The sequence below is a fragment of the Malus domestica genome, chromosome 15 (genome assembly GCF_042453785.1).
Source record: "Malus domestica chromosome 15, GDT2T_hap1".
Classification (NCBI taxonomy): Eukaryota; Viridiplantae; Streptophyta; class Magnoliopsida; order Rosales; family Rosaceae; genus Malus; species Malus domestica.
Window position 1 is genome coordinate 1,867,272 of NC_091675.1, and position 23,294 is coordinate 1,890,565.

A 23,294-nucleotide genomic window follows, 5' to 3' on the forward strand; every position below is an offset into this window, starting at 1 on the left:
AAAAACATTTTCAATTATTTTAAAAGTACATTCAAATGAGCAAATGTCAGACTTTATCAACTGTAAGTCTCTGCAGCACAAAATAAAATACAAAGCCTGAACAAAGCAGATTGGGCGTTGAAATTCTTTGAATTTGCATTTACTTGCATCCATTGAACTTCTCACTTCCTCAGTAAAGTTCATGAACCATTCTCAAACAATCAAGAATGTACATTTTCAGTATAAAAAGCCGTAACTCGGCCTCAGTTCCTCCAAGAGAGAATTATTTCACGTAGCATATGAAGTTCATGGTTACTCGGACCATCCAACAATTTATATGTCAATGCTGCGCGTACGAAGCCGCCTATAACCAGGTGTATCAACTCACTAATGAAAGAAAAACACTATTCAATGATAAAATGATACTTTAAATCCATCATGAGACAATTCTAAGTTGTTATCATACTACAAGCAAAGATACAATAATGAATCACATCTCAAAATCCCAGGTACTCTCAGCAGTTAATTTTGGCATCTTTCGTTCCTCCGCCAAATTAACAGATGCTGAAACCTGGAAAGAATACATGAACATTATCAGGAAAAGCTTGATTTAGTAACAACAGATAAGCAAAACTCTACAACCTTCGAAGTGGTCATGTGACTCATATACTCAGAAGCAACATTTCCGAGAGTTCAATGAGTAGGAGCTAATAGTTTTTTACATATGAAGATGTGTTACTAACATTCAACTGATGGCCACATAACGATTGAACTACACTGCAATAGCATTACCGCCCAGAGCAGTGCTATCCACCACACAAACATTGCTAGTACCGCTGTGGACATGAAGCGTCATCTTTGATGCTACTACCACCAAGATTTCAATTCAATCCAACTACCCCACTAGTAGGAAAAACCACAGTTGTAGCTCTGGACACTGCCACAACCACAACCCTTAACACAGAAAACAATAGCAGACCACCTTGTTTTGCAACACACTTGTGAATTGGAGGAACTGAGTGTGTTGCAGAATTGTTGCTTCTTCTTTGTAACTTCATAGGACAAACTGTTACAAGAAACCCTTGTGTACTTGGATTGACTGACATACCAAATGACATAACAAAACCAAAATTTCAACTTCACAGACCAAACTGCAGCCCTTCCAAGAGCAACATTTCCGGAGTGTTACACACACTCGATTTCACAATCATCAACTCATCAACACCCTTATCTGGAAAGAACAATGTCACCCATGTCCCCCAATTGAGGTTAATCAATTCCTCAGCAGATTTAAATTTCCCTCGAAAACCTCCCACCTCACTCGCCAGAGGTATATTCAAGTTTAATAACGAAAGTAACATCCAGGATCCAAAACATGAATACTAACCAAATGCAATTACATCTCCTAAGTGATAAAAGCATACCGTACTCAATGTACTCGTATCACATCTAGTGAAGACGCACAGAAGCCCAGGATGACACAATTGTCGACAGAGAGAACGGATCATTTCCACAAAACACATACTTGTGCCATAATCGATTTACACTCACTATATTACTTATTCAAAACTAAGACCATAATTTGAAAGCAGGCACAAATCATTGACAAACCAAAATTCAAATGCCATACTTCACTCAAACATCAAAATCCTAATTGCAATTATATAAACCAAATCAAATCCAACAAATAAAACAAGAAATATCAATTAAAAAAGTTTAATTACCTTAAAAGAGCCATTGATTTTAGAACTCCTCGACCACTCCAACCCCAACAACTTGCTCGACGTCTGGTACGAAGCCCTGAATACATCATCATAAAACCTCTGGGCCACCGCGAAATCCCACGAATTCTTGGCCAAATCGTACGATGGCTCAAACGTCGTCGCTCCGCCGTGCAGATAAGAGTACTTGAACTTCCCGTTCCTCGAGCCGAGCACGTGATTCGCCGACACCTTGTTGGCCGAATCGAGCACTAGGGTTCCGTCCAGAATCGTCCGGTTGTCTCCCCTCATGTGAATGTAATTCAAATTCAACGGCTTCCCCGCAACCCTAACCGAGTTCATGAACTGAAACCTCAAGTCCTGCACACACCCAAAAGACAAAAGCCACCATTTTTACAGTTAAACTCACTCAAGGCCGCCAATTATAACCAGACCAAGTTGCCGAAATCTGATTACCTGTTTGGGAACGTTGTAATCGACGATGAAGGAGCCGGGTTTCTCTACGGCGAGGACCAGGCCGTTTAAGCTGGGTCCGGCGGCGAAGGTGGCATCGGTGAGCGAAGCTCGGAACTTGACATCGCTGGCGAAGAAGGCGACGTTTGCGGCGGCGCCGCTCTTGTCATTTTCATACTTGCCCTTCAAAGATGCCTTCATCGTGAACGAGGTGGGTGGGGGCGGGGGAGGTTGAGAGGGGGAGGAGATGCCGCTGGTGAGGGTTTTAAAATTGTTTTCTTGTGAATTTGTTAACTTTGGAAATGTCAGCGTTTTTGGTTGGTGGTGCAATAGGGCGCCACGTCAAATCATTTTTTTTCTGGGTTTTAAATTTTTTTTGCCATTTTTATTTTTTATTTCTGTTTCTATTTTATCTATGTATTTTATGAATAGAAGAGCTCTTGTTAACTTTTTGTCCCTTTTTTTTCAATTTTTTCCTCTCTTTTGAATACACAATATTGACATGAGGAGGACAAAATAATAATTTTATACTTTTGACAAAATAACAATCATATCCCCATTTTTCCTATTTTGCCCTCATTTTGATACACAATATTTATATAAGTAGGGCAAAATGGTAATTTTGTATCAAAATATTTACATAAGATAAAAATATGTACTTACTAAAAGAAATTGTCCCACCATATCATATAGGTAAGTGAAATCATGATTTTTTTTAATAGTTTGAATGAACTAAACCAGTTGCGCTTAAGGAAAACGTGGGAGGAGATGTGAGGTTATTCACACGCACAAAATGTGTGTTATCTGCTAGTTTTTAATTAAAATTGTGATAAACAAACAAAGAGAATAAAAGGAAATCAAATTGAATTTATAATTGCTGGAATTTTGAGTCTTGGTTTTGTCATAAATTGATTTTGCATAGACATGGGGATGTGGAGTTTAAGGAAATGTGCTCAAGGCTATAACTTTTATGCATATTTTTGCGTAAATAAGTTGACCAGGTTAGTTTGAGGTGTGACCCTTTTACATTTGAATTTGAACCTTTTTGGATTCGAACATCTGTTGTGTTAAAAAATAAAACTGCAATTTCTAAAATAACAAACAAATATATATGGCAAGAAAAAAAACTCACAAATTAAACAAACAAAAAAATTGAAACAAAGGAAGTTTTGTAGCTTCTTCTAGCCTTATATTTAGACCCTAGTGTATTTTTGCTCACCCGCTAAAGTGAGAGTGATGCTTATCCCTATTGATTACCGTTATATTAATTTGATTTAATTAATTTAAAATTTAAAATTTAAAATTTTCTAATATAACGACAATTAATGAGAGTGAGCACTAGACCTGTAAACGGGTCGGGTTTATTGGGTTTGGGTCGGGTTGAATCCGACCCGTTAAGTTAACGGGTCACCCGAACCCAACCCGTTAAGCTAACGGGTCACCCGAACCCGACCCGTTAAGCTAACGGGTCACCCGTTTCACCCGTTAACACCGGTTAACAATTATTATTATTATTTTTTTTGCATAAAGTTTATTTTTTGTTATTAAGACTTTACTAAAATATCCTCAACTAACGGGTGCTAACGGGTGTTAACGGGTCCTAACGGGTCTAACGGGTTGACCCAAAATGACCCGTTATTTAACGGGTTGTTAACGGGTTCACCCGTTAGCGACCCGACCCGTTAAGCATCCACCCAAATACAAATATTAACGGGTTGGGTCCAAAATGCCAGGCCTAGTGAGCACCATCCTCGTTTAGGGAGTGAGCAAAAGACCACTCATTAAGAAACCACCTCATTCGGCCATGTGGTGGGCTAAAATTTGAGCCTCTGTTATAAAACCGACCCATGGGCCGGCTCAGGAACTAAATGCAAGGCCTAAACCCTACTAGTTTGAAATTGGGTCGGGCGACCCCATAACCAAAAAAGTAAAACTGGGCTCTGATTGGCCCATCGGGCCTCCGCCCTTTTTAATCGAAGTGACTTTCAAGGGAAAAAGAGAGGGAGAGACAGATGGACGGCGAGATATGTAGAATCCATCACCAGTCCTATAGTTGATGCTGTACTCTAGTACTTCCATTCCCACGCGAATATTCAATGAACGAGGGATCGTTTGAGTTCCCGCCAAACAGAATTTGGCGCGCTCCCTACGATCTTAAAATCCCTCTTTTCCCGCGAGCTAAAAAGCCCCTTTGCCACTGCCACTAGCCCTACCATCTCCAATCTCAAACTTTCCGTCTCTCCAAACAGTCCCTTCCCATTCAGTCCAATAGCTTCAACATTTTCAGCTTTCTCTCTCTCTCTAGGTCTTCGTTTACGCCCTCTCCGTCTCTCCGATCCGGATATATCCCCCAATCATCTCGCCGTTCTTCGCTGTTTCGGGAATCACAGAGAGAGGAAGTTCGTGGAAGGTTGTATTGCTCTTTGAAGCAACCGAAGGTTTGCAATTGTGAGAGATTAAATTTTAATTGTATGTGACCCAATTTATTACTAATTAGGGTTTCAATCTGGGATCTGACTTTTATGATGGATCTATTTGTTTGAAATGATTGTTTAAATTACTCTGTGTAATGTTACCATGGCCTGAAAGCTTCTGTTTCCCGCAGGCGTCTCCGATTCGATTCACTGGAGCGAATCCAAATAGCAGTGGTGCTCCTCGTAGTCGTAATCTGGTACAGTTTCTCTTATCCCTGTATTCTTTTTGTTTATCATATGTTGAGGGTATATTTTCTTTTAATTGTTGCTATCAGCTGCTCAATCTGAAAACTTTCTAGTCATTTTTTTATGTTTTTGATGGAGTTAATGTAATTGATTGATCTAATCTTTTAGGAATGGTCAGTAATTTGAATTTTTTGTCGTTAGTGTAATTTAGTGCTTTGATTTTGTTTCAAAGATTGATGTGTCTAACATTTTCTGAAATTTGAGGCTGTTGTGTTGTGTTTAATAACTAAGAATTACTTGGGAACAATTTGTTTAGTTTTATAAGTAAGGTTGATTTCCGTTGCAGGGAAAGGATATTGTGCATTTTAATGATTGTTCGTGTACTAACGAGTAGAACCTGAGTTTTATATGTGATGGAGTTGAGAAGTTGCAATCATTTGCACTTTATCCAGGCTCTGGAAGGTGGTTTAGTGGTAAAGACTCTGAATGTGGCTCGCGGACAGCCAGTACTCAGATTCAAGGAGTTGAAAGACATACATGAAAGATTAGATGCCAAAAATGGTGATTCATTCCCAAGAATTCCGCCAAAAGATGAGTTCAGGGGATCAGTTGTCAACGGAGATAGGGTCATGGGTGAAAGTCCAAGTAGGCGTACTGTGGGGAATGTGACAGTCAAAACTGAACCTGAAGTTTACGATTTTGATAGCAGTGATGGCAATGCCGGAAGAAATAATGATTTGGATGGTTTTGGTAATATTACACTGAAGCAGATTAAAGAGACATGCAAGGACAAGAAAAGAAAACGTTCAACATCTGGTGATTTGAAAAAAATAGAAACGTGCTCACCTGTAAAGCATGAGTTTTTTAAGTTGCAAACTGATGAAGAGGATGTTGATCTCATAGAGCCTCTTAGTAAGTGGAAACTCTCAAAGAAGGCAAAGGCCAATACTAAGAGTAAACATAAAAAAAAGGGTTTCTCTTCAATGTCTCAAAGTTCCATATCGACTATCACATCAGAACACATCCCAAGTGAGCCGGAATCTGGTCTGAACATTAAAGTAGAGGTTCCTGAAACTGAGTTTTCAGATATCCAAAACACAATTCCTGCTGCTGGTGATACCTCTTTGGCTTGTGATAATCAGGAGGGTTCTTGCGGAGTGGTGCCTGATGAATCTCCTGCGATAGCTGCTGATTGTGTTTTCGAGACCGAGTTGCCAATTTACGAAACAAATGAAAGTCAGATTTGTGTTGTAAATGAAGTCTGCTACGAAGATATGGAATGTGCAGATCCCACACCTATTCAGATTGTAACGACCTCAGAATGGGATATTGTTGAGGTTGATGATTCAGAGTTCAATAGTGACGAGTGCTTGGATTTGCCTCTATTAGAATATAACATTGAAGGACATATCACGAATTCAGTTCACCCTGACAACTTCATTGAAGCAATATGTTCGGCGCAAGATCAAAATTTTGATCTGCACGACACTATCTCCTCTGAGGATGAAAGGTTATGTCAGACTAACAGCGAGACCCAGGTTCGAATATCTGAGGTGGTGGGTGATGATCTCTTTCAGTGCATGGGACCTGTTAACGGAACTGATTCATGTCTATCTGAGCCTGACATGAATGATGATTCACCTTGGAATGTTGAATCCAGTGCTGGGTCTGGTAGCGGTTTTGTTTCTGTTGCTGATGATTCCCCCGTGGCTGAGGAGGAGAAGCAATCCCCCAAGTCTGCCTGTGCTGGTGCAGAAAGAAACTTGTCTCCAGGGATCTTTTCTTCTGATGCTACTGACGAGCTTACGACACTAGTGAGTGGTGGGAGTCCTAGTTTAAACGAGCAGCGTCCTCCTCAAAGGCTCTTTCCGACCAGAAAGGTATGTAACATCTATTCTCGTTTTTTTGCTTTATCATAGAGTGGAGTCTGTTTCTCATAAACTGTTTTCATGTGCAGGTGATTTCACCAACTTCCCAAGAAAAACTGTGCAAGGCCATGAAGTCAATTGAGTTACACGGTGAAGAACATCCCGGTAAGTGTACAAAGCCTGTTGTGCTATTCGAATGATTAGGATCGTAGGCTCGTAGCATACTCTGCCAGCCAGATGCTACAATGATGCAGTAAAATTTAAGTTTCATTCTTGAAAGTACAGAAGAAATTTGACATTATTAACCATAAAAGTACTAAGCATATATTTTATTGGCCATGAAAACCTATTGATGATCTGATAAAAATTTGACATTATTAACCATAAAAGTACTAAGCACATACTTTATTGGCCATGAGAACCTATTGATGAGCTGATAATCGATCTCCGCTGTGTTTTGATGTTCTCTATACTGCGGTGTTATGTAGTCCGTTGACATGTACAATGCTAATCAATTCTTGTGGCCCAGGTACACAACTGAGTGTTATTCTAGAATACTACAAATTTCTTTCTGTCTGTTTGAATTAAATTGCTAGAGTTTTCGATATCCAGAATTGGGTTGTGCGGCTGGACAGAAAATAGGAGTTTTGACAACATTAGGGGAGGATTTACCTAGATGGCTTAAACCATTCTTTTGTGACTGATGGCTGTTGCCTGTTGGTGTTTATTGTACTGTAACTTGTATGTTTTGCTGTGTAACTGTTTCCTTTTCAGGCCAACTGTGTAGCTGTTTGGTTTGTTTTCTTGTACGACACCTCAAAACAAAATTTTCTATGTTGGTTTAACTGATTTTCTGTTACTCTTTTATCGGAAACAAAATGTTGTTCAATTTTTCTTAGTATTTAAGCTTTCCATTGCTTTTGCATTTTCATTACAAATTCATTACGAATGCCAAGAAATTGTTTGGGTACTTTAAAATTAAATTTCGTTTTTGTGTTCATTACTCCATTTGCAAATTGCACACATTGCTATTCCCCTCTTCTCATTCACCATGTATTTGACTTTCATGGTTTTCTGATTATATCAGGTTGTAAGGCGAATCTATGTTTTGGAAAACAAACCGAGAGGACGATTGGCGGAGGTCAAGGGCCTGATCAGATCAAGAGAGCGAAATTGTCTATCAAAGTGCAAAACAACGGGAATCCGAAGAACGAGAAGATTAATTCCCACCCTAAAGGCATCCCTAAAGCTTCCAAGGTTTCTGCAGCACCACCGCGTTTTACCACCGGGTGTACTTCAATCCGAACCTGTTCGGAGAGTGCCATTGCATTCTCGCAACGCCAGATGCAGGACATTGAATCCCTTGCAACAAAACTCACGATTGAGTTACAGACCATGAAAGAAATTGCAGAAGAAAGATTACTGCCTGAGGCCTATCATGCTACACCCTTGAAATATAATGCAAATGAGGTACCCTAACATACTTTTTTTTCAGATACGTTTTCTCACGCAACCCCTTTTCTACGTGAATGTGCAAGAATAATTGTGTGCTCATCTGTGTGCTTCCAATGAAAAAATGCAGGTGCAGATGGCTATTAGGAACGCAACGAGAGTCGAAGCATCTGCGAAAAGATTGCTTTCCATGATGTCAAGGGACTGCAACCAACAACAACAACAACAACAAAGCCTTTTCCCACTAAGTGGGGTCGGCTATATGAATCCTAGAACGCCATTGCGCTCGGTTTTGTGTCATGCCCTCCGTTAGATCCAAGTACTCTAAGTCTTTTCTTAGAGTCTCTTCCAAAGTTTTCCTAAGTCTTCCTCTACCCCTTCGGCCCTGAACCTCTGTCCCGTAGTCACATCTTCGAACCGGAGCGTCAGTCGGCCTTCTTTGCACATGTCCAAATCACCAGAGCCGATTTTCTCTCATCTTTCCTACAATTTCGGCTACTCCTACTTTACCTCGGATATCCTCATTCCCAATCTTATCCTTTCTCGTGTGCCCACACATCCCACGAAGCATCCTCATCTCCGCTACACCCATTTTGTGTACGTGTTGATGCTTCACCACCCAACATTCTCTGCCATACAACATCGCTGGCCTTATTGCCGTCCTATAAAATTTTCCCTTGAGCTTCAGTGGCCTACGACGGTCACACAACACGCCGGATGCACTCTTTCCATCCAGCTCGTATTCTATGGTTGAGATCTCCATCTAATTCTCCGTTCTCTTGCAAGATAGATCCTAGGTAACGAAAACGGTCGCTTTTTGTGATCTTCGCTAGATTGCTCCGGTCATTAGTGTGGATAAGTATATAAATGGATAGAGATAGGAAAGCAAACACAAGATGTACGTGGTTCACCCAGATTGGCTACGCCCACGGAATAGAAGAGTTCTCATTAATTGTGAAGGGTTTACACAAGTACATAGGTTCAAGCTCTCCTTTAGTGAGTACGAGTGAATGATTTAGTACAAATGACATTAGGAAATATTGTGGGATAATGATCTCGTAATCACGAAACTTCTAAGTATCGGAGTGTGGTGTCGTCTTGACTTGCCTTATCTGTCTCATAGGTAGATGTGGCATCTTCTCTGGAAGTACTCTTCCTCCATCCAGGGGTGGTATCTTTAACTGGTGGAGATGCACAAGGTAATGTATCAATTTCACTTGAAGCTTACTTGTAGTTTCAGGCTTGGTCAAGCGCGATACAAACCATGTAGTAGGAGTCCCCCAAGTCGCCGAGCTAGGGGGTCTGCTGAAAGAGGTGACAGACAAGGTAAGCAATCAGAGCTCCGACTGATTGTTCACCTTCTCCCCATCTTGCAGCAGCATGAAGGATAAAGAGAAGAAAAATGAGAAGAGATGATATGAGATACTTTTGCTTTTGAAGAAGTAACTTTCCACAGGCTTATTCTTGAACTGAGCTGGAGGGTTTTCTGGTTTTCTCCAGAGTATAAGGCCGACTGAAGAATTTGAGGGTCAAAACAAGTCCATCAAATCTAGAGTACGTTCCACCCTGCTGATATGGGATACTTTTGCTTTTGACAGAGTAATGGATGTATCGGCACGTGTGCTGTTACGCTTGTCTCCACATGCTTCCTTGTATCCTTCGCACTTGCCCTATCTGTTCCTCAAGCAGATGCGGAATCTTCCCTGGAAACATAAGATGATGAAGATGAGTACTCGAGAGCAATGCCAGGTAAGTAATCAGGTAAGGGGTTCCAGGCAGTCAATTCCTGGCTGGAAGCTTGATTCCAAGTACTGACTGATTGCTCTCTTTCTCCTTGTCTTGCAGGTAAAAACAAGGCCAAAAGAAAAAACAGGGAAAAAGCATGATATGAGATACTCTTGCTTTTAACCCTGATGATATGAGATATTCTTGCTCTAGTATAGCTTGTTTGCAGAGGTATTATCGGGGGGAAAGAAAGCTGAATATTTCGAAAGGCTCTGTTGGGAGTGCCCTCTCAGATATGATGAAGGGTTGAGCATTTTTGCAGGTCTGCCTGTCCGTTGGGGATGGAGGTCGACATATATAGGAGTCTCCCTAACAACAAGTAGTAATGCTATTCCTTCACCCTGCTTGGTCATAGCACGGTAGTGGGAGCTGCCAGTTTCACATGTTTTAACTCTGTCAGAGCACTTTGAAAAAGTGGTCTGTGGTATCTGGCTCTCGAGATTCGGAGAACGATGCCTCTTCGATTTTTGAGAAAGCAATCATGCTGGGGGTCTGACTCTCGAGATTCGGAGAGCAGTGTCTCTTCGATTTTTGAGGAAGTAATCATGTTGGGAGTCTGGCTCTCGAGATTCGGAAGGCGGTGCCTCTTCGATTTTGGAGCAAGCAATCTTGTTGGGAGTGTTGTCTCGAATGTGAGTAAAGGTTGGACATGTTTGCTAGTCTACCTTGCCACGAAGCACAAAGGTTGACACACAGGGACTTTCCAATTATCCAGCAATGGTACTGTTCCTTTACCCTCTCTTCGATTTTGAGAAAGTAGTCATGTTGGGAGTCTGGCTCTCGAGATTCGGAAGACGGTGCCTCTTCGATTTTGGAGCAAGCAATCTTGTTGGGACTGTTTTCTCGAATGTGAGTAAAGGTTGGGCATGTTTGCTAGTCTACCTTGCCACGAAGCACAGAGGTTGACACACAGGGACTTTCCAATTATCCAGCAGTGGTACTGTTCCTTTACCCTTGTGGGTAATAATATGGTAGCTAGACCTTCAAAATTTATGTGTCTAAACTTTGTTAGTGCTGTTTCTTTGCTATTCTTTTACCTTTCTTGGTCAGAGCGATGTAGTGGGAGCTGCAAGCTTCACGTGCTCAACTTTGGCAGAGAACTTTGGCAAAGTGATCTGTGGTACCCATGAGTTATTGTTGCGTGTGGGAAGTGGGTGATTGAACAGTAAGATTCATGTGCTTTCTACTTCACCAGAAGTCTTCGACAAAATGCCCATAATTTCTGCAAAGCTGAGTGTGCGTGTGACAGGTGCTGACAAGGCTAGAAAAGTAGGTGCCTCTTCGATTTCTGAGATCGGCCCTCGTGGTCTCTGAGCAGCCCAGCTTTTGAGAAAGCGAGCGCCTCTTCGATTGATTCGGAGAACGGTGCCTCACCGATTTTTGAGAAAGCAATCATGCTGGGAGTCTGGCTCTCGAGATTCGGGGAGCAGTGTCTCTTCGATTTTTGAGAAAGTAATCATGTTGGGAGAGTGGCTCTTCAGATTCGGAGGGTGGTGCCTCTTCGATTTTGGAGCAAGCAATCTTGTTGGGAGTGTTTTCTCGAATGTGAGTAAAGGTTGGGCATGTTTGCTAGTCTACCTTGCCACGAAGCACAGAGGTTGACACACAGGGACTTTCCAATTATCCAGCAATGGTACTGTTCCTTTACCCGCTCTTCGATTTTTAAGAAAGTAGTCATGTTAGGAGTCTGGCTCTTTAGATTCGGAGGACGGTGCCTCTTCGATTTTGGAGCAAGCAATCTTATTGGGAGTGTTTTCTCGAATGTGAGTAAAGGTTGGGCATGTTTGCTAGTCTACCTTGCCACGAAGCACAGAGGTTGACATACATGGACTTTCCAATTATCCAGCAGTGGTACTGTTCCTTTACCCTTGTGGGTAATAATATGGTAGCTAGACCTTCAAAATTTATGGGTCTAAACTTTGTTAGTGCTGTTTCTTTGCTATTCTTTTACCCTTCTTGGTCAGAGCGATGTAGTGGGAGCTGCAAGCTTCACGTGCTCAACTTTGGCAGAGAACTTTGGCAAAGTTATCTGTGGTACCCATGAGCTATTGTTGCGTGTGGGAAGTGGGTGATTGAACAGTAAGATTCATGTGTTTTCTACTTCCCCAGAAGTCTTTGACAGAATGCCCATAATTTCCGCAAAGCTGAGTGTGCGTGTGACAGGTGCTGACAAGGCTGGAAAAGTAGGTGCCTCTTCGATTTCTGAGATCGGCCCTCGTGGTCTCTAGGGAGCCCAGCTTTTGAGAAAGCGAGCGCCTCTTCGATTTCTGAGATCGGCCTTCGTGGTCTTTGAGCAGCCCAACTTTTGAGAAAGCAAACGGCTCTTCGATTTCTGAGATCAACCCTCGTGATCTCTAAGCAGCCCAACTTTTGAGAAAGCAAACGCCTCTTCGATTTCTGAGCAGGCGCCTCTTTGATTTCTGAAGCTCCGTCGAGTGCAGATTTTTATAGAGGCTGGCATTAAGTTCCAAAGCACACTTGAATCTCCACCAGTAGAAGCTTCATTCTTGCACTTCTAATATCTTGATTTGTCCGACCTCTTCTCTCTTCAACACCTTTGAAAATGTCTGGTCCCTCCGACCGTCGTTTTGACTTGAACCTTGTTGAAGAGGCAGCCCCGCCTTCTCCAGACAACATATGGCGCCCATCCTTCGTCTCCCAAACTGGTCCTCTTACCGTTGGGGATTCCGTGATGAAGAATGATATGACCGCTGCGGTGGTGGCCAGGAACCTTCTCACTCCCAAAGATAACAGACTACTTTCCAAACGGTCTGATGAGTTAGCTGTTAAGGATTCGCTGGCTCTCAGTGTTCAGTGTGCAGGTTCTGTGTCTAATATGGCCCAACGCCTATTTGCTCGAACCCGCCAAGTTGAATCATTGGCGGCTGAAGTGATGAGTCTCAAACAGGAGATTAGAGGGCTCAAGCATGAGAATAAACAGTTGCACCGGCTCGCACATGACTATGCTACAAACATGAAGAGGAAGCTTGACCAGATGAAGGAAACTGATGGTCAGGTTTTACTTGATCATCAGAGATTTGTGGGTTTGTTCCAAAGGCATTTATTGCCTTCGTCTTCTGGGGCTGTACCGCGTAATGAAGCTCCAAATGATCAACCTCTGATGCCTCCTCCTCCTAGGGTTCTGTCCAGTACTGAGGCTCCAAATGATCCCCCTCCGGTGCCTTCTCTTTCTGGGGCTCTACCGACTGCTGAGACTTCTCCTAAGCAACCTTTGTGAAGGCTCCCTCTTGTGTGTTTATTTTGACTCATGTATATGTACATATTTGTAGCTTATCGGGGATATCAATAAATAAGCTTTCCTTCATTTCAACGTATTGTGTTAAATACACCAAAGCCTTCTTCGCTAAGTTCTTTGAATTTTCTTTTGTTGAAGCTTGTATGTTGAAGCTTTCTGAGTGGAGCATGTAGGTTGGGGTAGTGTTCCCTTAATTTCCCGAGTGAGGAAAACTTCTTGGTTGGAGACTTGGAAAATCCAAGTCACTGAGTGGGATCGGCTATATGAATCTTAGAACGCCATTGTGCTCGATCCTGTGTCATGTCCTTCGTTAGATCCAAGTACTCTAAGTCTTTTCTTAGAGTCTCTTCCAAAGTTTTCCTAGGTCTTCCTCTACCCCTTCGGCCCTGAACCTCTGTCCCATAGTCGCATCTTCTAATCGGAGCGTCAGTAGGCCTTCTTTGCACATGTCCAAACCACCGTAACCGATTTTCTCTCATCTTTCCTTCAATTTCGGCTACTCCTACTTTACCCCGGATATCCTCATTCCTAATCTTATCCTTTCTCGTGTGCCCACACATCCAACGAAGCATCCTCATCTCCGCTACACCCATTTTGTGTACGTGTTGATGTTTCACCGCCCAACATTCTGTGCCATACAGCATCGCCGGCCTTATTGCCGTCCTATAAAATTTTCCCTTGAGCTTCAGTGGCATACGGCGGTCACACAACACGCCGGATGCACTCTTCCACTTCATCCATCCAGCTTGTATTCTATGGTTGAGATCTCCATCTAATTCTCCGTTCTTTTGCAAGATAGATCCTAGGTAACGAAAACGGTCGCTCTTTGGTATTTCTTGATCTCCGATCCTCACCCCTAACTCGTTTTGGCCTCCATTTGCACTGAACTTGCACTCCATATATTCTGTCTTTGATCGGCTTAGGCGAAGACCTTTAGATTCCAACACTTCTCTCCAAAGGTTAAGCTTTGCATTTACCCCTTCCTGAGTTTCATCTATCAACACTATATCGTCTGCGAAAAGCATACACCAAGGAATATCATCTTGAATATGTCCTGTTAACTCATCCATTACCAACGCAAAAAGGTAAGGACTTAAGGATGAGCCTTGATGTAATCCTACAGTTATGGGAAAGCTTTCGGTTTGTCCTTCATGAGTTCTTACGGCAGTCTTTGCTCCTTCATACATATCCTTTATAGCTTGGATATATGCTACTCGTACTCCTTTCTTCTCTAAAATCCTCCAAAGAATGTCTCTTGGGACCCTATCATACGCTTTTTCCAAATCTATAAAGACCATGTGTAAATCCTTTTTCCCATCTCTATATCTTTCCATCAATCTTCGTAAGAGATAGATTGCCTCCATGGTTGAGCGCCCTGGCATGAACCCGAATTGGTTGTCCGAAACCCGTGTCTCTTGCCTCAATCTATGCTCAATGACTCTCTCCCAGAGCTTCATTGTATGACTCATTAGCTTAATACCCCTATAGTTCATGCAATTTTGTACGTCGCCCTTATTCTTGTAGATAGGCACCAAAGTGCTCGTTCGCCACTCATTTGGCATCTTCTTCGTTTTCAAAATCCTATTGAAAAGGTCAGTGAGCCATGTTATACCTGTCTCTCCCAAAACTTTCCACACTTCGATTGGTATATCGTCTGGGCCTATTGCTTTTCTATGCTTCATCTTCTTCAAAGCTACAACCACTTCTTCCTTCCGGATTCGACGATAAAAAGAGTAGTTTCTACACTCTTCTGAGTTACTCAACTCCCCTAAAGAAGCACTCCTTTCATGTCCTTCATTGAAAAGATTATGAAAATAACCTCTCCATCTGTCTTTAACCGCGTTCTCTGTAGCAAGAACCTTTCCATCCTCATCCTTGATGCACCTCACTTGGTTTAGGTCCCTTGTCTTCTTTTCCCTTGCTCTAGCTAGTTTATAGATATCCAACTCTCCTTCTTTGGTATCTAGTCGTTTATACATATCGTCGTAAGCCGCTAACTTAGCTTCTCTGACAGCTTTCTTCGCCTCTTGCTTCGCTTTTCTATACCTTTCACCATTTTCATCGGTCCTCTCCTTGTATAAGGCTTTACAACATTCCTTCTTAGCCTTCACCTTTGTTTGTACCTCCTCATTCCACCACCAAGATTCCTTTTGGTGTGGGGCAAAGCCCTTGGACTCTCCTAATACCTCTTTTGCTACTTTTCGGATACAACTAGCCATGGAATCCCACATTTGGCTAGCTTCCCCCTCTCTATCCCACACACATTGGGTGATTACCTTCTCTTTGAAAATGGCTTGTTTTTCTTCTTTTAGATTCCACCATCTAGTTCTTGGGCACTTCCAAGTCTTGTTCTTTTGTCTTACTCTTTTGATATGTACATCCATCACCAACAAGCGATGTTGATTAGCCACGCTCTCTCCTGGTATAACTTTGCAATCCTTACAAGTTATACGATCCCCTTTCCTCATTAGAAGAAAATCTATTTGTGTTTTTGACGACCCACTCTTGTAGGTGATCACATGTTCTTCCCTCTTCTTAAAGAAGGTGTTGGCTAAGAAGAGATCATATGCCATTGCAAAATCCAAGATAGCTTCCCCATCCTCGTTTCTCTCCCCAAAACCATGGCCACCATGAAAACCTCCATAGTTGCCTGTCTCCCTGCCCACGTGTCCATTTAAATCTCCTCCTATAAATAACTTCTCCGTCTGAGCAATTCCTTGCACCAAGTCTCCAAGATCTTCCCAAAATTTCTCCTTCGAACTCGTATCCAACCCTACTTGAGGTGCGTACGCACTAATCACATTGATAAGTTCTTGTCCTATTACAATCTTGATTGCCATGATTCTATCTCCTACCCTCTTGATATCTACAACATCTTGTACCAAGGTCTTGTCCACGATGATGCCAACACCGTTTCTCGTTCTATTTGTGCCCGAATACCAAAGTTTAAACCCGGAGTTTTCTAGATCCTTTGCCTTACTACCAACCCACTTAGTTTCTTGTAGGCACATAATATTTATCCTTCTCCTCACCATAACTTCCACTACTTCCATAGATTTTCCCGTCAAGGGACTGCAACCGGTTTTGTAAAATCATGGTTTGCTCCTCACCCTATTTCCTTTCATTTATCCGGATTCTGTTGTCGCAAGTCTAAAATAATCATCACGCATTCTTCTATTATTTGAAATGAGGTAGAGAAGTGCACGATGACTATTTCGACGTGCTAATAACAATTCTATTTTCTTCCTCGGTCTTGTTTTCAGGCATGAATTTGATCATTTCTGTTTATCCATTGCAGAAAATGGCTGATATCGACGTCGATGCTTCTGAAAATGTTGCAAACAAGGACAAGGAGGGGAAGAAGATTGTGTTTGCTGATGAAGCTGGGGAAAAGCTCTGCCATGTCAAGTTTTTTGAGAATGACTTGGCAACATTTTCGGATCAAAATCTGGATTTTCTGGTTAAATAACTTGAAAACCTTGTTTCTTGTATAAGTACAATTTTTTTTTTTGTTATCATCGAGGCTGCACCTTAATTTAACCTGGATCCTTTCCGTACCATCAGGAAATCCAGATTCTTGATTTGTGTGGAAGAGAAATTGGTATCTTTGGTTTGTATGAGGTGAATCAAGAAAATGGGTTAATAAGGTCCGTCGAATTTAGTTTGAGTGATTCAAATTGCTTGATTTTTTTGCTCTGGAGAGTAAAATCCAAAGTGAATTTTTGTACATGCATTTCAATGATTAGAATGATTTATTACTGGTGAAAACTTGACAACATACATTTATGAGTATTGCTAAGATCACATATTTAACTTATAATATTTTTACATTAGTAATTTAGTAAAACAATTATGGGCAAAAACGACAATATCAGTTAATTCAAATTTCCCACTTGGTCCGAAGGGTCGGAAAACAAGAGCTCCCAAATCTCAGAAAACGCCTCCACAATAACGTCCTGGTAGTGGCGGGAATTCAAAGTCAAGAAACAATGGAGGAGCCCTTCCAACTCCTTGGCCTCGAATATCTGTTTTTCCATGATCATCTCCATCATCGACCTCCTAAAGTCCTCGAAGGGATCCTCCGACTTCTTCACCACCGCCACGCTCTCCCTCACCTTCCCCTCTTCCCCACTGCACGCCCTCATCGGCCGCAGCACCGTCTTTATCTTTCCGAACTCGCCGCCCGTCGTCCCCGCCGATTTCTTCGAATCCGAATCTGAATTCGATCTACGAACCTTATCGTAATCGCCACTGTTAGGTCTCCTCTTGCTGCTCTGCTTGTGCGGCGGTCCCGAGATCTTCTGGCCTATGGTGTCCATCACCAGCGAAAATTCGGTCGAGAAGCTTCTGGAAGAGTAGATCGGAGTTCCGCTTTCTTCGCTGATCTCTTCGCCGCCGTCGAATTCGCCGCTGAACCAGTTTCCGGACGAAATATTTATAAACGGAAGCTCCGGTTTCGCTTTCAATTTCGATTGCTTCTTCTTCGTCTTCCTCTTCTCCTTCTTCCGCTTCTTCCTGTAATAATTCTCGGTTTCCGAAATCGGCGACATAAGATTATTATTATAGTTATTATAATTATGATTAAGTTCGTCATTATCTGCGGATGATTTGATTTCGACGTTGCAGTCGGAGATGAATCGCGTGGATGACCGGGACCGGCACGATCCGCAGCCGAGGGATTTGGTGGGCTTGGATGACACGTGGCACTTTACGGAGGGGTCCTCCGGTGTGGACGGTGGCGGGGCCGGGAGGGTGAGGCTGGGGAAGCCGATGCCCATGGCTTTGGCGTTTACGGGGGACAGCCGGTAAATTGCCGGTAAAGTGGAGTTGCGTTTGGGGCGACAGAGTTGGATTAGCGGGATAACCCGAGGGAATTTGAGCTTAAAGGAGCGTTTAGCCATTAATTAAGCTCGGGATTAAGCGGGATTAAGATGGAGGATTTGGGGTTGGATTATATAGTGAGGTGAGGCCGGCTGCAGATGCAGAGACAGTAGGATGGGATGGCTAAATTAAGAGGGATGAAGTGTGCATGGAATTCTGTCTAGCGATTGTATGGATCGAAAATGTGTGTAAAATAAATGGCTTGGTTTATGATTAATTAATTGATAATCAAATCACTAATCAGGTTGAAAGCTACTTAAAAATCAAATTAAGGAATTTGATCTATGATTCAGGTGGAGGATGCGGTTGGTTGTATCCAGTTCTGATAGGTTGACGAGTTCCATGCAAAGACTTGATCATACAAAGGGCCAAACCAATCTCATTACCGTACATAATGGTATCCACATAGCATCGATATAGTACAGAATAATGATAGATACTGTATCAATAGTAAAACGTCACCAACTACCCTGTTGTACAAAAAGTTGAACCTTTTCACATCAAGGTGTTGCTCATATGAAATAGACTTTTTCCCCTGTAATGGACGGGCCAATTTGCACTGAGTTGGAGCTCACCCAAATTTCAAAGTGTTTCATCCTTATTGTTATCGTTACAAAATTTAACGTTTAAAAATGATGAATGTCCTGCTTGAAAACGAATGATTTCGTTTTCCATATGAGAATTAGATTCTCTCCGGATCTCTTCACTGAGGATCCGAATGATCAATTAATATCAACCGTTCATAAAAAATCGTACAACCACAATTGAATGTTTTATTATATTTTTAAAGGTAAAACAATCTCGTTTTGCATAAAAAATATTAAAAAAAAAAACAAAAAATTATAACCGCATAATCTTTAATAAACGGTTATTATTAATTGATTTCCGGAAACCTAATTCCTACCATATGAATTGAAAGCCACTAGTTGACAAATTCGTTGAGGAGCTGGCAGCCAGATAGATACAATTCTGTATGACACGTGTACAAGCAGATATCACTACAAGACAAAGTGTAGAAAGTTTCTTCTACTATACAATACACACACGCGCTTTGACATCTTGACTTTGCACTATGGGTAGGGCTGGAGGCAAATACCAATTTGGTCAAGCTCCCCCTTTGCCATATTTGCCGACTGCAATGATTCAGGCCAGTCACAGGCAGCGTCAACGACACAACCGCAACCGAGGTGTGGCTAAGCTTGGGTGGGTGGGGTTGGCAGATGACGGACGGGGGCGGGGGAGATGCTCCTGAGATAATGTTTTGTTTTTGTTTGCTGTTTGTTTATTAACTTGGCTTCTATTTTTTTTTTCAAATAAATGATTTTTCACTGTCTACGTTGTGTGGGCTCTTAGTGTGCCACGTCAACAACCTAACAGAAAATTGACGAATCTAGACGACAAGGACCAAGTTGATGTGTGCTGGGGAAAGTTATGGATGACATTGATTGATTTTCAAATTAAGAGATCAAAACGATGAGTTAGATTTCATAGACCATTTGTAATAAAACCTTTAAAATTATTTTTGCAGCATAGGTTTAATTACGTTGGTCAGAGCAGTGTGTTCCATCATTTGCACTCAAGTTCAAATCTATTTTTATTAAAATTTAAATGAACTTAATGTAATTACTGTATCATTCACAAACATAGAATAACAAATATTGTCATACCACGATAAGAATATGTATGACAAGTTGAAATTAACTTAGTTACCTGGACTTGATGATCAATGCTAATTAGTTGTGGTAGGGGTTAAGGGGTCCTAAAATATGAATGTGATGTGCCCTTAAATGGTTCCAAGCCACGCGAGACCTACGCGCAAGGAGCACCTTAGGCAACATTACCTCCCTCCCCCACTCTTACCTTCTCATTTCCAATACCAACTTAATCTCCCACTAATTAAATTAAAATTTCCACCAAAAAATACCCCTTATCTCTTCAAATTTTCAAATACCCTAGGGTGAGAAGGGGAAAAGTTTCGCTTTTCCTCTTTCTCTAATTTAATCAATTTACCTCCTCCTCTATTCCCTCACATATGTTCCTCAAATATTTAATTGTTACACTTTTACTTCACAATTTAATTTAATTTCCATGCGGAAGCTATGCCCTAACCTAGACAAAGAAGATGGCCTGGATACCGTCCTCGAGGTGCCTATTCCGGAGGAAATGTTCACCAGCATGGGCAGCAACGTCGTGTTGCGGTTGGCGAATCTCTGTTCTTTCATGAAAGATCAGTCCCACGTCGAGAAAAATTCAAGATCATCTCATCCCTCGTCGGGATCAAATAATGAGTTCATGGCATTGCTCAAGCTTGTTGGTTCTCCCCTCATCCCCCTTCAGGTTGATTGCGACAGTGCACTCTCCCGCCCTATAAAAGATTGTTCCATTGTACGTAATATTAACCTAATTTACCACATTATATAGTTTTCAGCTTTCACTTTTCATTACGTACGTACGTAGTTTGATATTGCATGCATGCATGCGGGCAGGAGGGTTCTACGGCGAAATATATAGTGCAACAATATGGGGCGGCAACCGGGGGACTGGCGGCGTTGAAGTCGGTGAATAGCATGTACGCCGTTGGGGAGGTTAAGATGGTGGGATCCGAAATGCGCCAAGGTGATGATAGTGTACACGTTCAGAGCAAAGTCAATAGCGAGGTTGGTGGGTTTGTCCTATGGCAAAAGAATCCCGACTTGTGGTACTTGGAATTGGTTGTTTCCGGCTTGAAAGTCAGTGCTGGAAGTGATGGCAAGGTCGTGTGGAATCAATCTGGCTCACAACCTTGCCGTGCGAATAAAGGCCCTCCAAGACCCCTCCGTCGTTTCTTTCAGGTATATACAGTTTTAGGTCGCAATCATCTTAAATATTAGGACTCATATGGAACTAATGTTGTATAAAGCCTTTTGCTTAGAAACTCTTTTTTCTAAATGTACTTTTGTTTAGAAATATGTTGAACTTTTTAATAAAGTCTCAAATGTTTAACGAAAACTGTGGTTAAGGAGCGCAGTCAACTTAAAATCGTGATTAAGGAACAACATTAACAATTATTTGTTGATTAGGGTTTGGGCCCCAGGAGCACTGCCAACTTGTTCCTAGATGCAATGTGCACAGGAGAGAAAAACATCAACAAAGAAGAATGCTTCATCCTCAAGCTCAAAACCCCCACGGAAATACTCCAATCCCAAAGCAGCCCCCAGACTGAAATAGTCCATCACACCATCTGGGGCTACTTCAGCCAGCGGACGGGACTGCTAATCCAGTTCGAGGACACCAAGCTGGTCAAGATGAGGTCGCGAAACGACGACGTTTCTGGGAGACGACGATGGAGACGGTGATCGGGGACTACAGATACGTCGACGGGATAAACATAGCGCACGGCGGTAAAACGTCGGCTTTGCTGTACAGGTACGGACACGCTTACAACCAGAAGAGGAGGATTGGGGAGACGTGGAAGATTGACGAAGTGGATTTTAATATATGTGGGTTGTCCATGGATTGCTTTCTGCCTCCGGCGGATCTTAAGAGGGAAGATGGCGGTGGAGATCAATAACACGTACGATACGACTGTGTTTTGTTTGGTCAATTTATTTTTACAGAACCAATACAAAAAACAAAGAAAGAAAAAAGAAAGGAGGACTAAGGAAGAAGTGCATGTACATATAGGTAAAAAGCAAAATTGTTTTTTATGCATTGAAGCCTGTGGTTTTTGAAATTAGAGAGCAAGAAGAAGAGAGATTAACATCATTTGACCACTAAATTAGCATGAAATTAAAGTAATTGGTCATATGTGGAGGTTCAATAGGATTTTAGGCCCCATGGTTTTGCGCTATGAAACCTGGAGAAACACTGAGATAAGTCGTGCGTGTGAGTTGATCTTGACCATTCACAATGTTTAAACCCACGAAATTAGGGTTTAGTAAACTTTACAACTGGGCCTAACAAAAGTTGGACTATTATAATTTTATTAAAAGCCCATAGAAAACCCCAGATTTCCATTCAAAGCCCAAAACGAAAAGGAGTGGGCCGCGCCACCAAAATATCAAATCTGTTCGTCAGATGGGTAAAACCCTAATTCACATAAACCCCTATATAATCTCGATCCTTCTCCTATCCGCCTCCCATTCTTCCCCTTTCTCAGTCGCCCTTCAAATTTCAATCTCCGCAGATCTGATTGTGTTTCGGATCTGAATACTTAGCGTCTGTGTTTTCTGAGTTTTGGTTTCGATTTTCTGTGTGCGCGTCTATGTTTGTTTGTCATGCATCTGTTTACCCTCTCATTCCACGCAAAATTCAATGGTGGAGGAGCTTAGAACGGATGCAGATATCGATTGGTTGGCTTACCAGCTCACTGCAGATTGTTTGAGTTTGCTTTTGGGTCAAATGGACCTACCGATATACTTATATGCTTAATTATGTTTAATTTATTTTCTTAATTATGTCTAGTTTTGTGTGGGTCGAATATCGAATGGCAAATGATGAATAATCTTTTCCGCTTATTGATATACTGAATCTTCTGTGTTGACATAAACTCCGCTTATTATCTGATGCCATTTTTCTATCTTTTTATTTATTTATTTGGTTTTTTTTTAAAATTTTTTTTTTGGGAAGAAATGGAAGGGCAAAGCGTATGATGCAAAATATTATCACTTATACTACACACCGAAATAAATGTGGACAAAATCTCCGCTTATTATCTGAAGCTTTGCCATATTTTATTGATTTTTAATCAAATTAGTAATTTCTTTTTTTGTAAATTTTTAGTGACAGTTTTGTTTATGGTGTTAAAAATGGTTTCGATGATGAGGAAAAGCAGACGGGCGGACAGAATCTGATGCTGTGTAGATTGTCTGCAATTTCCACGTATGTGGAATTGTCTCTGAGGATTATTTGTTTTTGGTTTTTAAATTGTATTAAAATTGAGTTAATAGTAATTAGAAGTGAAATGTGTGAGTTAATTGCATTTGATTAGTAGTTTAATTGTTTGGATTATGTTTTCCTGAGTTGGTGCAGTGATGATGTTGCTCTAATATATGTCTGGACATATGAGATTAAAACAGTGATATCACATGCAACACTTCTGAGCGCCCTAAAAATTTGATTTCTTCAAGTTTTGTTTTATTGATACTTTTTTGTGTTGTAAAATCTGCTGAATGTGTGTAGTGGAATAAATAAAACATGATACAATATTTACTAGGTTTCTCTATAATGTGACTAGTGGAATAAAATCTGCTGAATGTGT

General features: G+C 41.5%; 3 protein-coding genes, 2 non-coding genes and 1 pseudogene across 8 annotated transcripts; 4 read left to right on the forward strand and 2 right to left on the reverse strand.

Moving 5' to 3' along the window:
• Positions 1 to 370: 370 nt before the first annotated feature.
• On the reverse strand, positions 371 to 2,489 carry LOC103440421 (outer envelope pore protein 24B, chloroplastic). The gene is made up of 3 exons (XM_008379103.4): positions 2,157 to 2,489; positions 1,704 to 2,060; positions 371 to 550 (listed from the first exon to the last, which is right to left on the reverse strand). Exons 1-3 carry the CDS (start codon positions 2,352 to 2,354, stop codon positions 470 to 472), a joined length of 636 nt encoding a protein of 211 aa, XP_008377325.1. The 5' UTR covers positions 2,355 to 2,489; the 3' UTR covers positions 371 to 469.
• Positions 2,490 to 4,338: 1,849 nt separating this feature from the next.
• Positions 4,339 to 16,841, forward strand: LOC103420928 (uncharacterized). Of its 4 annotated transcripts, none has more exons than XM_070813844.1 (8): positions 4,339 to 4,591; positions 4,759 to 4,824; positions 5,160 to 6,693; positions 6,771 to 6,846; positions 7,769 to 8,151; positions 8,264 to 8,328; positions 16,238 to 16,271; positions 16,473 to 16,841. In XM_070813844.1, the coding sequence occupies exons 3-8, from the start codon at positions 5,227 to 5,229 to the stop codon at positions 16,641 to 16,643; spliced, it is 2,196 nt and encodes a 731-aa protein (XP_070669945.1). In that variant the 5' UTR covers positions 4,339 to 4,591; positions 4,759 to 4,824; positions 5,160 to 5,226; the 3' UTR covers positions 16,644 to 16,841. The 4 variants fall into 4 exon arrangements, with proteins under 4 accessions (XP_070669945.1, XP_070669946.1, XP_070669944.1 ...); XM_070813845.1 differs by having other exon boundaries at positions 16,238 to 16,365; positions 16,473 to 16,734; XM_070813843.1 differs by lacking the exon at positions 16,238 to 16,271 and having other exon boundaries at positions 4,339 to 4,601; positions 8,264 to 8,339; positions 16,438 to 16,841.
• A 66-nt stretch (positions 16,842 to 16,907) lies between these two features.
• On the reverse strand, positions 16,908 to 18,208 carry LOC103420958 (transcription repressor OFP7-like). The gene has a single exon (XM_008358994.3). It carries the CDS (start codon positions 18,073 to 18,075, stop codon positions 17,050 to 17,052), a length of 1,026 nt encoding a protein of 341 aa, XP_008357216.1. The 5' UTR covers positions 18,076 to 18,208; the 3' UTR covers positions 16,908 to 17,049.
• A 1,732-nt stretch (positions 18,209 to 19,940) lies between these two features.
• LOC103420926 (uncharacterized) lies at positions 19,941 to 23,056 on the forward strand (annotated as a pseudogene).
• On the forward strand, positions 22,520 to 22,607 carry LOC114821883 (small nucleolar RNA R16). Its single transcript, XR_003769720.1, has one exon. It is a non-coding gene; the product is annotated as a small nucleolar RNA R16 (small nucleolar RNA).
• LOC114821884 (small nucleolar RNA R16) lies at positions 22,675 to 22,760 on the forward strand. Its single transcript, XR_003769721.1, has one exon. It is a non-coding gene; the product is annotated as a small nucleolar RNA R16 (small nucleolar RNA).
• Positions 23,057 to 23,294: the final 238 nt, after the last annotated feature.